Source organism: Echeneis naucrates, chromosome 7 (genome assembly GCF_900963305.1).
Source record: "Echeneis naucrates chromosome 7, fEcheNa1.1, whole genome shotgun sequence".
Taxonomy (NCBI): domain Eukaryota; kingdom Metazoa; phylum Chordata; class Actinopteri; order Carangiformes; family Echeneidae; genus Echeneis; species Echeneis naucrates.
This window is the reverse complement of record NC_042517.1, coordinates 17,288,492-17,303,658: the sequence shown is the minus strand read 5'-3', so window position 1 is coordinate 17,303,658 and position 15,167 is coordinate 17,288,492. Positions and strand designations below refer to the sequence as shown.

The following is a 15,167-nucleotide window of genomic DNA, read 5'->3' as shown; positions in this document are numbered from 1 at the left end:
TTGTGCTTGTGTGTGTGTGTGTGTTTTACAGGAGAGGGGAGAGGGAGCAATGTAGGATAGGGATGGTTTTGAAGGCACTGACCACCCAGACCCCCACACCATCCTCCACACACACATACACAATCTCCCCCTTGGTACCTCTCTGTTCAGACCTTGATAAGTGGAGCCACAGTCTGTGGGGGTCAGGGATTCCTGTCTGGCACAAACACACGCATACACATAGAAACACACACACACGCACTGGGATCCGCCCGCTCTACATTCCTGTGTCCGACTAAGGAAGCAGCCTAGCCGTCTTCCCCTCCACTCCCAAATTATCCCCTTCTTCTAAAGTCACTGCATACTTATCACACGCCTCTCTACCTCTCTCTACAATTCTGACTCATACATACCTCCTCTATCTGCCATGTTTTCGTCCTCTCCATCCCCCCACTGAGCACACTGCAAACAGCCCAGTGAATAATCTAGTAGTGAATTGTCAAATGTTGCATTAAAACAAGTGAAACAGGATTGGCCAGTACAGTGAGATAATGACACCTTTTTGCAATGCGAATCATTTAGGGGGGAAAAAAATGTTTGTGTTGTCATTTGCTTGAAAAACACCAGAAACTGCACTGAAATGATTAAAATTGTAGAGACAGATATTTGATAATATAGGAAGCATAACATTCAAAAGCCTGAGTTCAGATATTTCTGCTGCTCATCTCCTCTGCCTGTGCAGGGTTGTATTTGATCACTCACTGCTCACCTTTTATCAGTTCTTTGCTAATTTGCTTGACCTCTCCTCAACTTTTTCCCTTTGCTCAATCTCTGCCTTCCATCCTATTACTGCTTCCTCCTTTCTCCCTCCCTTTTCTGCGATCCAACTCTGTTTATATCTTCTGCCCCTTTCTCTCCCTTCCTCCTGCCCTCCCTGTATTCCTCCCTCCCTTTCATGGGTGTGTTACAGGGGTTAGGAAAAGGTCATGTGGTCTCACACAGCCGTTCTTTCTAATGGCTTCTTAATGAGAGAGTCAGAGAGAGGGAGAGTGAAGAAGGGAGAGGAGCAGTTTTGAGAAGCGGAGTCAGTTTGGGTACTGACTTTCCCTGAGCGTGTGTGTGCATGCACTTGCACATGCATGTGCATGAGAGGCTGCATGTACTGTATTTGTGGATGCCTATGACTGAACCCTTGCTCCACGTCGAGCCCTTTCTGAGCTCTATGTTCTTCTTCGGGGAAAGAGGAAATGACACATTGGTAGTCTTGAATAAGCATCGTCATAAACACTGTCCACTGGCTCTAACTTGGGGTGGGTGGGAGATGATTCGGAGGTGAGGACAGGGAGTGGTGGTGTGTGTGGGTGTGTGTGTGTGTGTGTGTGCGTGCGTGCGTGTGTGTGGTAGACGGGGGGGTTGCCTGCTCTTTAATTTGCACAGCTTCTGCTGATTTGATCATAAGCAATTAATCTCAGCGGTTCAGCGTGGCTGCAGTGGGGGAAGAGAAGATGAACAGTCCTCCATAGTCTTTGTCCCTCACTATGGTTTACGCTCCTGCTCCTAGAGTGTGATTACTACTGTTTTCACCTCTCACACTCTGATCATAGAGGGGCCACACCATGGCAATTGTGTCTCCCCTGTGGCACATGACACCCTCCTACAGAACCCTTGGTTATTTTTTGGATTTGTGTTAAAAAGTATTGTTTTAAAATCTCAAACTCCACTGCTTAAATTTGTTAGGGTCATTTTGGGAAAAGGTCATGAAGCACAGTATTTCTTCAGGAAGTCATTTGGCAATCAAAACTGGCCCAGGGCTGTAGCTGCGTGCTTTGCATGTAGAGGCCACGGGTTGAAAACCCCAGCCACATGGCACACCAGTGGTAGGCTTGCGCTGGTCCCAAGCCCGGAGAAATGAGGAGGGTTGCGACAGGAGAGTCATCCGTCAAAAAAAAAACTGTGGCCAAATCAAACATGCAAGTGACATAGACTTGATGTGGCAACCCCAAATAGGAAAACGCTGCCAAAAAAATTGGCAGTTAAAGTTAGAGCCGTCGGTATCAACAGCTCCATGTTGGCCACCACACCCCAACTTATGGAAGTAAAGCCTCGTCCAGTGAGGCCATCTTCTATGTATTCTATTTAAGTGGTGTCTTCCCAGGCTTTTGACCGCCGAGAGGCTCACAGAGTGGTATGTTCTAGGTACAGATCCGTCCTGCCCTGGTCTTACTGCCAGTCCAACTTTTATCAGCTCAAGAGTGACACAGATCTCCACTGATCCACTAACATTAAGCTCACAGCTTGCATGGGTTTGGCTCCCTCATCCTTGTCTCATTTGTCTCACTTCCTTCCTCTGTTTAACCCTTTGCTCCGTTGCCTGCTTTTCATATATACACATCTGCGCATAAAAAAAAAAAAAAAAAAAAGCACGAAGACTGGTTCCTCCACTCTCCCCTTCTGGCCAGCATATCTCCCAGTTTTCCTTCTCCCTCTTTCTCCCTCGCCCTTGCTTTTCCTCTCCATGGCACCATACTCCTCCCATGCTGAGGCCAGAGCTCTCTCCATTGTTGGAGGCACGTTGCCAAGGATACAAGCACAGAGAGGCACAGTCTTAATGTTATGAGATGGGAGAGACGAGCAGAGAGAGGGGGCAATAGCCTCTCTGGTCACTGGGCAGCCCAACAACAACACTAATGCTCTCCAGAGAACACTTACCACCCCCTGCTCACCGCTCAGTGGAGTGTCCCTCTGTAAAACAGAGCACACTGACACTGAACGTTTGTGGAGGAACCTCTTGTACCAGTCGTCTGCTCTCTGCTCACCTGTTGTGACTGCAGTGTGTGATTGATGTGTTCATCTTCATTTGTTGTGTTTTCGGCAAATTTTAATAGCTGCCACCTAATGGGAGCTTTTGAAGATTGTGGAATTTTTTATTATTTTTTTTTTAATATCAGCCTTATTCCTCCTTCAAATCAATAGATTTTGACGCTGGGCATTAATGCACAGCAAAAACCTTTATCTAATCCAATGACCTTTGTTGGTTAGATCTAAATGGAATTAAGTGAAATTCCTGAAGGCTTTTGGTAAACTCATAGCAGCATAACAAAATGACTCAGTGTATGTGTTGAAATTTTAAATATGTAAGAGGCATTTAGCAACAAAACTAAGCTTTTTGGTCGCTACTTCATTTGCATTGAAAATAGGATGATCTTGATCTCTAGATGAGGGCATTAAAGGAAGTTTTGAATTTCAATTTCAACTCAAAGGAGGCCACAAAAACGAACAAAAACATTTCCAGGTGGCGCTGTTGGTTTAGTGACGAACAACAAACGTGTCCTTTTCCACACGCTCTAATGTACCTGAGAGGATGCAAACACAAACAGCAGGGCAGACACAAAATGGAGAAGACAAGCAAGGAGATGACAAAATTGACATTACATCACACAGTTAAGGTGTGAGTTTTTAGGCCATTTCATTTTTGACTTCGTGGTGCACAATCCCCACCAGTGTCTGCTCCGCCGAACATGTTTGCTTTTATGTGTCTTAACATGTGGTTTATCTCATTTATGCCTTCATGGTCTTCTCCGGGATGTCCAGCTGGGTATATAGAAATTTTGCCTAATTTGTTTGCTTGTTAAACTTGTCTTAAATTCATTTCCAGGGAGCAGTAAAGAAGTAATTCTGCCTAAGTGGCCTCTGAGCCTCCAAGCTGGCCAGTGTGTGAACATTTTAACCTGCACTCCAATAAGCCACAGGCTGTGTACAGCATCCCCACCCAGAGCCATTGTCATTTTACTCCTCCTCCTTTCCATTATCCCTTATTTCAACCTCCCTCTCTCTCTCTCTCTCTCCGCTACCTCACCCTCCGAACACGACCTGGGACCAGGCTGGACGGAGCCTTTGGGTTCGTGCCCGCTCACCAGTTCCTCTCTTGTGCATAGAGCCAAGACATAACCTCTCTCAATCTCTCCATCACTCTCTCTTTGCTTTTAGCACAAAGCCCTGCGTGTCTGCCTTCCTTCCCCACCCAGCATTCTTTCCCCATGCAGACTTCTCCCCTGCTCTCTCTCTCTCTCTCTCTCTCGCTCGCTCTCTGTCGACTTCCCTCTTACCCGCCAACTCGCTCAGCCTCACCCTACCTTTCATTAGCCCACTCTTTATCTCACACACTCACTCGGCTCGCACTCTCCCCCTCCACTCTCCTATCTCTCCTGCTTTTACAGTCCCGATACTCTCTTGTTCGTTTTCAGTCTCTCTCTCGCTCTCTCTCTCTCTCTCTCTCCCCCCTTCAGTTGCTTCAGTTTTTGTTTCTGATATGTCTTTATTTATTCCTCTCTCTCTCTTTCCCTGCTGACCCTATTATTTTTATATTCTCTCTCCCTCTGCCATCACTCCCCCACTCTCTCTCTCTCTCTCTCTCTCTCTCTCTCTCCCTCTCTCTCTCTTCCCTCCCACTCCTCGCAGTCCCTCTAAGCTGCATTAACTCCCCAGATTACCTTGAGCCCTGCAATCCTCCATCCCCCACGCACTCACCCGCTCCCTCTTTCCATCCCTTCCTTTACTCATTCACTCGCTCACTCCTGAGTGCATCCACAGTGTGGCGGCTAATTTTGAAAAGACTTTCAACCCCACAAGTATTTTTTGTGATTTTCTAGGAAACAAAAAAACTGGTAAATCAGTGTCCTTTGTTGTCTTCATTCAGACAGAAAACTATAAAACTCCCATCACTCCCAACATACTGCCATGACCATCTCTTAATATTTATATATAATTTTTTATGTTTTTGTTGTCAGACAACTGAATGGGCACAAAATAGGGAGTTGATCATAGGTTGTTTTGTTGTTGTTTTTTGTTTTGTTTTGTTTTGTTTTTTTTAACAGGTGAACAGTAAATCTCTGTGCAGAGATGTGGATCAAAACTATATGTTATGACCGCAAAGCCATCTGTCATAGTGAACATAAATACTGAAACTACTCCTTGTATTGTGCAATTGGCTGCGTTAAAATGAGTAATTGCAGAGGTGGTTATGGGGGAAAGTTGTTTGTATCCACGCTGAGGCTCATGATACACCTTTAAGCGTGCAGAAGCGTTGTTGGCGCATTCACATAATTGCCTGCCTCCTTTGTGTATTCATAAAAAGATTTTTTTATTTTATTTTATTTTTTTTAATCGATTCATTTCAGTGGAATTGCTACTTGAGCGAACTTTGACACTACAGTTCCACAAAAGAATTTGCAGACAGTTGAGACAGAGTCAGCGGTAGAAGTTGTCTAAAACGAGAACCTTTTTTTTTTTTTTTTTTTTTTTCCTTTTGCCATTACCTATCAAAGAAATCCACTCGTTAGCGGAAAGGTAACGGCTACTGTGGTGCAACAAAGTGCTGTCTTTGCTGGGAACGGGTTTGTAAACAGCGAAACATGGTGCCACTTGGGGAGGTTGGCATACTGTTAATGAGATGGTGGTAAGAACAGCAGCAGCAGCAGCTGTCTGTATGTTTAAGTGCATCTGATGGACACACAACATCACATTACCATCCTGATGTTGACGCAGGGCCGGAGCAGAGAGAGAAAGATGCATTTTCAAATTTAGCTGCCTTACTGTAGACGCACTCTCACACACTCAGCCCCACCGGCACAACCCTCCCTCCCTCCCTCCCTCCCACAGCTTCTGCAACTTACCCCTCACTTCTCCGCTCTCCCCCTTCACTCACCCTCCCACCCACACTCCATCACCCCATGGTCCACCTCTCACCCCGCCACTCTTGCAATCGCTATGCTCCTCTTCTCTTCTCTCCCTCCTCCCCTCCACCCACACTCTCTATTTCTCCAAGCCCCCAGCAGAACCAACAGCACCATCATCTCTCTCTCTCTCTCTCTCTCTCTCTCTCTCTCTCTCTCTCTGTCTCTTTCCCTCTCTATCCCTCTCTCTTCCCTGTCCTTTACCACTCTTTCCCCTCTGTCCCTCCCTCCTCTAAAGCCTTCAGGCTCTGCTTGATTTATGCTTGCCCTCCCTATCCACACACACCCCACCATCACCACCACCCACCCTTCCCTATCTCTCCTGGAGGTTGTGGCCCGGCTAGTCCCTAAAAACAACAGAGAGTGAGCAAGTAAGGCAAAGGAAGACAGACAGAAAGAGGGAGAGCGAGAGAGAATAACAACCTCTTTTACTTTCCATCCTCCCTCCTTTTTAACCCAGCATTTTTTTCATTCCCCTCTCCCACACTGCTTTTTAAATTGCCTCTGAATTCTTGAGCTGTTTTAGTGCCTCACTCCCCCTTCTCAACTGAAATTACTTTTTTACCCTCTCAAACTCTGGCATGCTGAGAAAGCAAGTTCTACCTTCCCTCCCTTCTTTGTCCATGCAAGGACGAACGCACACTAATCACACATTACAGCGTGTGTAGCTGTTTGTGTGTGTGTGTGTGTCTGTGTGTGGGACTTTTGTTTTCTTGTTTGGAAGCATGTCGCTGTAATGTCGCATGGACAAAATGACGAGCAGCAGGTTCTTGTGACAACGCGGCTCTTGTAATGCCTTGTCCTTTTCAACCTCGGGCCGGCCGAGCCATTAACAACACTGACTTGGGGCAAGTCTTCTTTCTGAGTCTTTCTCTGTCACACACACGTGCACAGACACACACGCACGCACAAAGAGACACAGTGAGAGTCTTTCCCCTTTGTTTGCACTTCCACACTCAAACATGCACACAAGCCTTACTTTCTTTTTGACGGCTCTCTTGTGGTCGACAAGCCTCAGTAACTCGTTGCTTAACCACCCTGGACTTTTTCTCTCCATTGTGTTTGGCTACTGTCTCTGGTGATTTGAAGGCGTGGTGTGTTGTCTGTGTGTAAGTTTGTGCGCCCACGCGTGCACATGTGTTTGCATGAGTGTGAGGTGTTAAAGGAGTTTGTCCAACAACAATCAGGTCATGTGTGCAGGCCCAAATAATGGAATGTGAGTCAACTTAATTTTATGCATCTGTTATTATCTATCAAAAACCTGCATCTTTTGGAAAATGGAAACTCCCTCACACAACAGTTTTTGGCTTCATTTTGAAGCAGAAGAGAGGCGTTTGTTGAAACACACACACACACACGCGTACACTCTTTGAGCACAATCAGAACAGAAGATCAGAGGTCAAACCAGGTCAGGTGACCCTTCCCTCCCTTTTCAGACCTTCTCTCTCCTCCTCTTTACTGCGTCAAAGCATGCTTTCTAATAACACAACTCCCCTTGTGAAATGCACACACAAACACACACTTCACTCAGATATACAGTGCAGCCTTCAACCGCAGCACATAAAACTGTATCTTCTATCCATTAGCTGTAACTCTCTCAATGGTTTATAAATGCAGTATCCCTCACAACACATTTGAAGTATAGTTCAACACGCACATCTTTCATTCCAAGGCAAGTCTTATTCCGCCTTTGCTTTTTCCCACTCAAGCCCCCACATAGCTTGCAGCATTGCTCATGTGCTCACACACACGAACAAACTCACACATGAACAAAGAGAGCCACCATTTCCACATATTTGTCTCTCCTTTTAAAAGGGGGTTTGATTTAGCATAAATGTTGAAGCCAAGGGTGCCCGGCTACCATGGCAACCAAATTAAACGGAGGATCTCTTCAGAAAGCAGAAATCTAAATTATTCGGACTCTTTTATGAAGGGGAAAATGAAAATTCCCTTCACTGTACAGAGCCCACTACACTGTAAAGGCGAAAAGAAATGAAGGGAGGTAAAATTTGGAGAATGCGATTGTTTTGTCTTTTTTTTGTTGTTTGTTTGTTTGTTTGTTTGTTTGTGGTTTTTTTTGTGTTTTTTGGTTGTTCTTTTTGGAGTGATCTGACCATGCAGTTCAAAGGCATACCATGCCATTGAAATTCATAGGTTGTCTCATGACAACCAGTATGTTAACACTCAGCATATGTACACAAAGGAATGATGTAACCCCACTGTCTCTAAAACTCCAGATAAACCTATTGCCTCTGAAAGATGTTACAATGCCCGTGTCTACAAATCCTCAGTGAAACCTGGCACACGTATGATGAAATCCATAAGCTGCATGGGATTAGCCGCGACTGTTTCTTGTGTGGTAAATGATTTTATCTGTTGGAACAGGATGAGGTTTAAGTAACTCAACATTTACGCAGGGCTGATAAAGCTTTCATAAGTGAAGGAGGAGTAGGTACTGTATTCGGATGATTCGGATGAAGCCTGTTTGTGGTCAGCTGAATACCAATTTCTAATATTGCATGCTTAGTCTTGGAAATGTTGATAAATCCTCATAAATCAGGATACTGTATGTTGCACAGTGAAGTTTGTCAGCAGGACACGGAGAGTCCTTTAAAAAAAAAAAAAAAAAAAAAGAAGTCAGATGTCATGCTCTTTTCTGCAGGGAAATTAAACAATCACATTTCCATAAGTCTGCCATTTAATCTCCAGTGTGTGACTGAAGTGTCGTGACTGTATGACTGTAAGGAGGGCGGACATGTTACATTTGTAGATGCATGTGTGCACAGGATGCTGGGAAAAGTGGTCAGGGGTCATTCACTCGTCCAATGAACAGATGAGTGGTGGGAGATGGGGGTCAGAGGTGACCCTCTTTTCTCTCTCTCCTTCACTTCCTCCCCTTCCATTTTGTGTGCTTCTCCTTTCTCCATATACGCGTTTGTGTGCACGTGTTTGCGCGTGTGTGTGTTTGTTGTTGGCCAACAGCAGATCTATGTTATTGATTGACTCCCGAGGCTGCTGGGCTGCCCACTGAAGGAGGGGGCAGAGCTCTAATGAATTCCTGCACCTTATGCCCCTTGCACCAACCCCTACACCCCCTGCTTAATTAACTTTGTTTGTGTGTGTGCGTGGGTGCGAATGGGGTGGAATGGGGGCGTGCGTGGATGCTTGCATGTGTGTTTTGTGTGTATCTTCTGTGCTTCCTCCACAGCTCAACACCCCCGCTTTTACACTTCCCTGTTTTTTTGCCTTTCTCTCTTTTTTCTCTCTACCCTGTCCGTGCCTCCTCTTTTCTTCCTTCATTTCTTACTTTATCTCCTCTTTTTATACCTGCCTCTGTGTCTGCTAGTAGTAGTTTGAAGGCAGCTGATGACTTTGTGTGCATGCCAGTCTTATCTGTCACGCCCCATCTCCATCCTCCAGCCCCATCCTCAATATCTCACTCATATCTCTGCACCTTTCAGATCTATGTGTGCATGTGCAACTCTGCATACTGAGACTGTATCCATCCATCTGATCTGTGATCATTTATCTGCGCTGGGCATAAAAAATGACTGACATTGTGTGTGTGTGTGTGTGTGTGTATGTGTGAGCATGAGAGATAAAAAAAGAGAGCGAGAGAGAGAGTGGTCAACATTGACCCGGCAGACTGTGGAGAAGCTGTATACCCATCGGTATTCCAGACGTGGAGGCAAACTACTGTCTCTGTCACCTTGACTCCCCCTGCAGCAGATGAGCTGGGGCTGCACAGGAAACACTTAGCACTACCTAACTGTAGTTAAAATGGACAATAGGGCTATTCTGCTCCCGTGCTCCGATTTTATTTCTTCACTCATTCTTTGTCCTTTGCCTCTTCATCCGTTCCTGCTCTAACTGCCCCCGCACCACCCCTGATTCTGTCTTCACTTTGTTTACTCCCCATTCGCTTTAAGTGTGAATTCAGCTGTCACTGCATGGGCTTAGTGGATCCGTAGACTTGTATATCAGGATGTCAGAAGGTCTCTGTCCAGAGCAATCATACAATCACACATAATCGTGCCCCCCCCCCAACGCCCCAAGGAAACTCACAAGTTTGCATTAGTGTTCAGAAGGCCGTGTTTGTGTTTTAGGTGTAGAAAAGTCATTCTTTCGAAGTCTCCGAGTTGGTGATGTGCGTGGTGTGTATTTTTATCTAAGTCTTTGGTAGAGAAAGCAACCTGTCATCAGTTAAACATCAATTAGGAGGCAATGAAAGTGTGTTTGTGCGCCTGTTTTTTTGCCTGTGTGTGTGGGTGCGTGTTTTCGCCTGTGTGGGTGTGTGTGTGTGTGTGTGTGTGTGTTTGTGTGAGAGAAAGTGTTGAGCGAAGCCATCGTCAGCAGTGTGGTCTGACAGTCTTGTAGATCTACAGTGGATCCTCCAGTGACATGTCTCCTGCTGACAGCTTTTCCACTCACTCCGCTTTCAACGACACTGACAGCTAATCGTGCACGCAGACATGATGCACACATGTGCCCACACATACACATCACGTCTGTGTGTCTGCCCTCCTCTCTCTCACTGTCTCTTTATGATCTCCCTGTATTTTTGTTGACTGGTGATGATGAGGTATGTTAGGGAGTCAAGGAGAGAGGGAGATGAATTAGAGCGGTGACGTGTTGGTAGTCGCTACCAAAAAACACTGGGTGTAAAACGATCACTCGACTCAGAGGTTTTAAAGAATTGGTTTAATATGGTGGCAGTGGGGGAGGTGGGGGGGGGTATATTTTAACTCAGGCTGTTATCACTGTCAGGTGAACCCTTAAATCAACAAAGCGACAGCTTCTCAAGAACAATGTGAGGGGGAGGGTTGTAGTTAGACCCCGATCCCTTTTTATCCATCCTGAAAAGATTTCCAAAATTCACGATTGATGGGATTTTACAGCCAATAGAGGATCACATCACGTCTCAAAATTTTGCTGTGTGACATGTTTCTAGGCATTGCCTCTTACCACCTGTCTGAATTTCCCTGCTTGAGCAATATCTGCAGAAGTTTTACCCATGTTTTCTTACTTCATCTCTATTTGCAGGGGCAGACGTGACTGAACCCAACAGCTCAGACAGCCGCGGCGAACGCCTCGATTTCTTCCTCAAACAGGAAGAGGCTCTCACCGCAGAGCCCGGCTTCATGGGTCCAAACGAATCGGAAGAGGCCGGAGGCGGGGGCGGGGGCGGAGCGATCTCATCTGTAGCCAATCTGAAGGCGGCGCTGATGAGTAAGAACAGCCTGCTGTCTCTGCGGGCTGAGATGATGGGCGATGATAATCCCCTGCTGTATGAGTACCTGCCCAAAGGAGGACACTCCCTGTCATGTAAGTCACTGTTTACTAACACTGCTCACACTGATTGTTACACACACTGACACCCAACCAGCCACACATCTCATCACAACTCCCAATTCAAGTGCACACAAATCTACAAGTGTACTTTTTTGAGTGCCTGCTCGTATGGTCACCAGTGAGACTTAAAACATACAGGCTTCACCGCTTTTCATATGAGTGTTCTCTGATGCAGAGTGTTTTCCCTAATCCGCCACTGTATATGGATAACTCTGAATTTAAGTGTTTGTGTTTGTGTGTGTGTGTGTGTGTGTGTGTGTGTGTGTGTGTGCGCCTGTGTGCGTTTTTGTGTGGTGCCACTTAAGTGTGTAACAACATTGTGTAGCAATGCCAGTGATGAACAGTCAGCGGTGACTCAGTGAGAGAACATTTTGCTGGGTTCGCTCTCGCTGTCGTGAGAAAATTTGTTTGGTTTTATGTGACAGTTTCTTTGTGCATATCAGTGGGTCTATGGTTGTTTCACAGCAGCAAAGTAACACAACAGAACTGCAGCAACTGTTCACATATTAGTTTCTTACTCAATTTCAGCTGCAAAAGTGATGAGGAGCTTTTCTCTGCTCAACTACAGAATAAACCTGTTTGCTGTTCCAAGTGCCTTCAAAATGAGGAGTACTTTTATTTATTTTATTTTTAATATTGTGCCTCTGAAAACATCACTTTATAAAGAAAAAAAAAACAGCACCATCATGAGAAAATAGATTACAACAAACTGTAAAACTTTAAGCTGTGTTATATTTGCCATGAAATGCCAGGTTTTTTTATGATTCTGAAATGACTGTGCAACCTTGTTTGAATAATTCCATGTGTTTGTGGTCAACCTCAGTCACATCAATATCAGATCAATGCACACGCTTAATTGAGCTCAATTCTTCCACAGTAACAGGTGAATTTTTTTTCTTGGTTCAGCCAGTTTTCTTATTACCTTCAGCAGAGGTGTTAACCTGTAGGTTTGTCTACAATGCGTGTGTGTGTGTGTGTGTGTGTGCCTGTGTGAGCGTATACTTGCTTGAGACCATGTCCGTGAGGGCACATCCATGTGCGTTTGTGTTTCTTTGCTTTTACTGGCTAGTAATTGGATCTTTTGTCCCGAGTTCTGTCTGTCTTTGTAAGCGGAAGAAAAGTAACGGAAGGGTACAACTCAGAGCCTAGTCATGCCTTTTGAGTTGAGCCCCACTCACCTACAAAATAAAAGACAGAGCCAGGACTGAATAGACCAAAACACACATTCAGGATTGCACATACGCGCATGTGCACACGCACGCCACATCACATCACCCCTTTTGTGTAAGTGTTAAGTGTGTGGGATTGAGATGTTTCTGTTGGCTTAAAGAGGAGAATCAGATGCTGTCACAGCACAGATAGGCAGCCTCACAAGCTCCAGTAAAGAGAGGAGGCTTTTTGAAACACACTCACACTTTACAGATATGCTCAGCCTTGACTATATGAATAGGACATTTGGAGAATTCAGAAAATGTTAATCATTTGCTCTCTGCTTGGGAAAAAAGGTTGAATGAGTCTTACAGCTACATTTCAGCTGTCACTAAAGAAACATTGGGGAGAGTGTTGGTTAGCCAAAACCCTATTTTGAATTCTCTGCACAATAGGGGTTGGGGAAATGGGCTTGTCATGATGGCCAACAACCACCCCCCCCCCCCCCCCCCCCCCACCCAACCTCACCACTCCTCCCTGTGTCTAAATGAGGACAGAAAAATAAACAAACACCGTACCTCAGATTACTGGGCGGAGGATAAGTCTGCTCAGTTTGACAGATCACTGCTCGCTGCCTGCCTCCCTCCATTCAGCCCTCTTTCCCCTCTTCCTCTTCTACTCCCTGTCTCTCCTTCACCCCTGCTTAACATCCTTCCTCTCCATTTTTTTTTATCCCTCCTGTACTCCCCCTCACGCCATTCCTCCCTCCATCCATTTCTCCTTCACCCTTCCTTAACACCCATCCCTCACACTCTCCCTCGCTCCCTCCCCTTCTAGCCGGCTCCTCCTGTATTTGTTTCACTCCTTCCACTTTCTCCCTCTTTTACTTTAGCCAAGGAGCATTGAAGTATGCTGGTTTAAAATCCTGGGAAAGTATTGATCTGGGCAGAGAGGAGGTAGAGCAAGGTCACCTGGCCCAATTCAAGAGAGACCACTGACTATCAGCACAAAGCTTTGACATATAGTTTCTCCCATCCTTTTCCTTTTCTGTATAATTAAATCTTTAATAAAACATTTTTCTCCATAAGTGTCGCACAGTCACAATCAGGCTAAATTGAGAAGCGGCGTTCTGCGGTTAAGCCGCTGAATGCCGTTCTCTTTTAATGCTTAGAGATTCACACGGAGGCAACCTTGACCTTGATGACTGGGCAGGCTATTGACATGCACAGCTCCTCTCTTCGCCATCCTTTGCATGGGTCGCAGATTACATCCTTGTAGCAGGATGTGGAATGCAAAAATACAGTAGACCCAGCCTGTATGTCAATCAGTCTCCCGAATCCAATTAAGATCATTTGGATTTGGCCCCATTACCCCCGCTCTGCGTCAGACAATCAATGCCAGACAATGGATTTTGCCAGACCATCCCTGCTCACCTGTCCTCGCTGCCACTGCATACCAACTCTAAAGAACGTCCAATTAACTATAGGGATCATAGTGACTTTATTGAACTTTTCTCCCCACTGTCTGCTTTCATCACTTCACATGTACTTTTGAAAATTGACTCACCCTCTACAGTAGCTCCCAGTGGTTCCATAGCTGCACTCCAGAGATGTTATGTTTGTTTTTTGTTTTTTTCTACATGATTTGAACACAAAATTTCCCTATCTGGGGGCAAAAAGCTCTCAAGCTTTAACATTTGGGTTGTATATAAGAACACCCTATTCTCTGTCTCTCTCTTTAAATGCAGTAGGAAAGGAGGAACGGTAAGGGTCAGCATAAAGTCACATACTGATACAGCAAATAGAAATAACTTTGCTGTGGTCATAGGATCTTCCATTAAAGTTGACCTAAAGCACTTCATATATATAAACCTTTTGGGTTTGCCACCTCCTCACATCTCTTACCGCTCGGGAGATACATAGAATGTCTGAAATATGGATCCAAATCCAGATTTACCCATTTTTATCATATTTTGTGCAACACTAAACTGACCTTTTTAAAAGAATTTCTAACATGTGGTTATTGGGCCTTGTTGCCATGGAGCCTTGGAGAACCCCAAACCTATGTGACTATTTATTCCTAACCTGACTTATCAAGTTTTATGTGATCACTATTGGGAGCTGGTCACCTTACAGTAAAAAGTTTCCTAAAGCCTAAACAGACCTGGTAAGTCCTGGCCCAGGTCTGTTAGCAGAGGGAGGAGAAGACATGAGTTGCACCATAGTGTTAATGGAATTCAGTTACTCTACATTATTGTATTTTTCTTCAACCCATTTGTTTGCTCTTGTCACCGTGCTGTGACTCAGCATGCCGTTATTTGTATTCTTTACAGCTCACCATACACAACAGCAGTATTAAGATCAACAAGAAGATTGAAAAAAAAAAAGAAAAAAAAGTTGAATGTTGGAAATATTCAAAAAGTCTGAACCAGAACTGTTCAACCCACTCAACGTAAATATTCTGTGATAGTCCTGTACTGTCAAGCACTCTTGGGAAGGGGGGGGGGGCATTTGTCAATGAGCTTCTGTCTCTCACCTGTAGCCCATCCTTTTCCTCTGTCTTCGTTTTTTCTTCCCTGCTAATGTTGTCCCTCCCATTACTGTCGAGGGGCGGGTTAGGGTTAGAGGAAGAGGAGATGGGGAGTAAAGCATTTGTGTGTGTTCTCAGTAAGTGGGAGTGGGGAGTGTCGGGCGCGGTAGTTTAACATTCCAGGAATCCGTCCACGGTCGAGCCTCATGGTTGTGTGATTCTGCTTGTTGTGCAGAGGAGGGCAATGAATGGCTAACCCACTGCATAACTCTGGAGACATTCCCTAAAAATGCTCCCCACACTCACACATACTCAGACACACACACACACACACACTCTCTCTCTCTAAAATAACCTGCATTACATTATACTACGATTAATATGCATGATAAGAAAAAGAGAAGTACTCTATGCACCAGCTAATGG

General features: G+C 45.2%; 1 protein-coding gene across 2 annotated transcripts in view; it reads left to right on the top strand.

Moving 5' to 3' along the window:
* Positions 1-15,167, top strand: part of zbtb46 (zinc finger and BTB domain containing 46) — a 55,044-nt gene that overhangs the window by 31,594 nt on the left and 8,283 nt on the right. For both annotated transcript variants that reach the window (XM_029507257.1, XM_029507258.1), the window contains exon 4: positions 10,755-11,036. In XM_029507257.1, the coding sequence (XP_029363117.1) occupies positions 10,755-11,036 (282 nt within the window). The remainder of the gene's footprint in view (positions 1-10,754; positions 11,037-15,167) is intronic.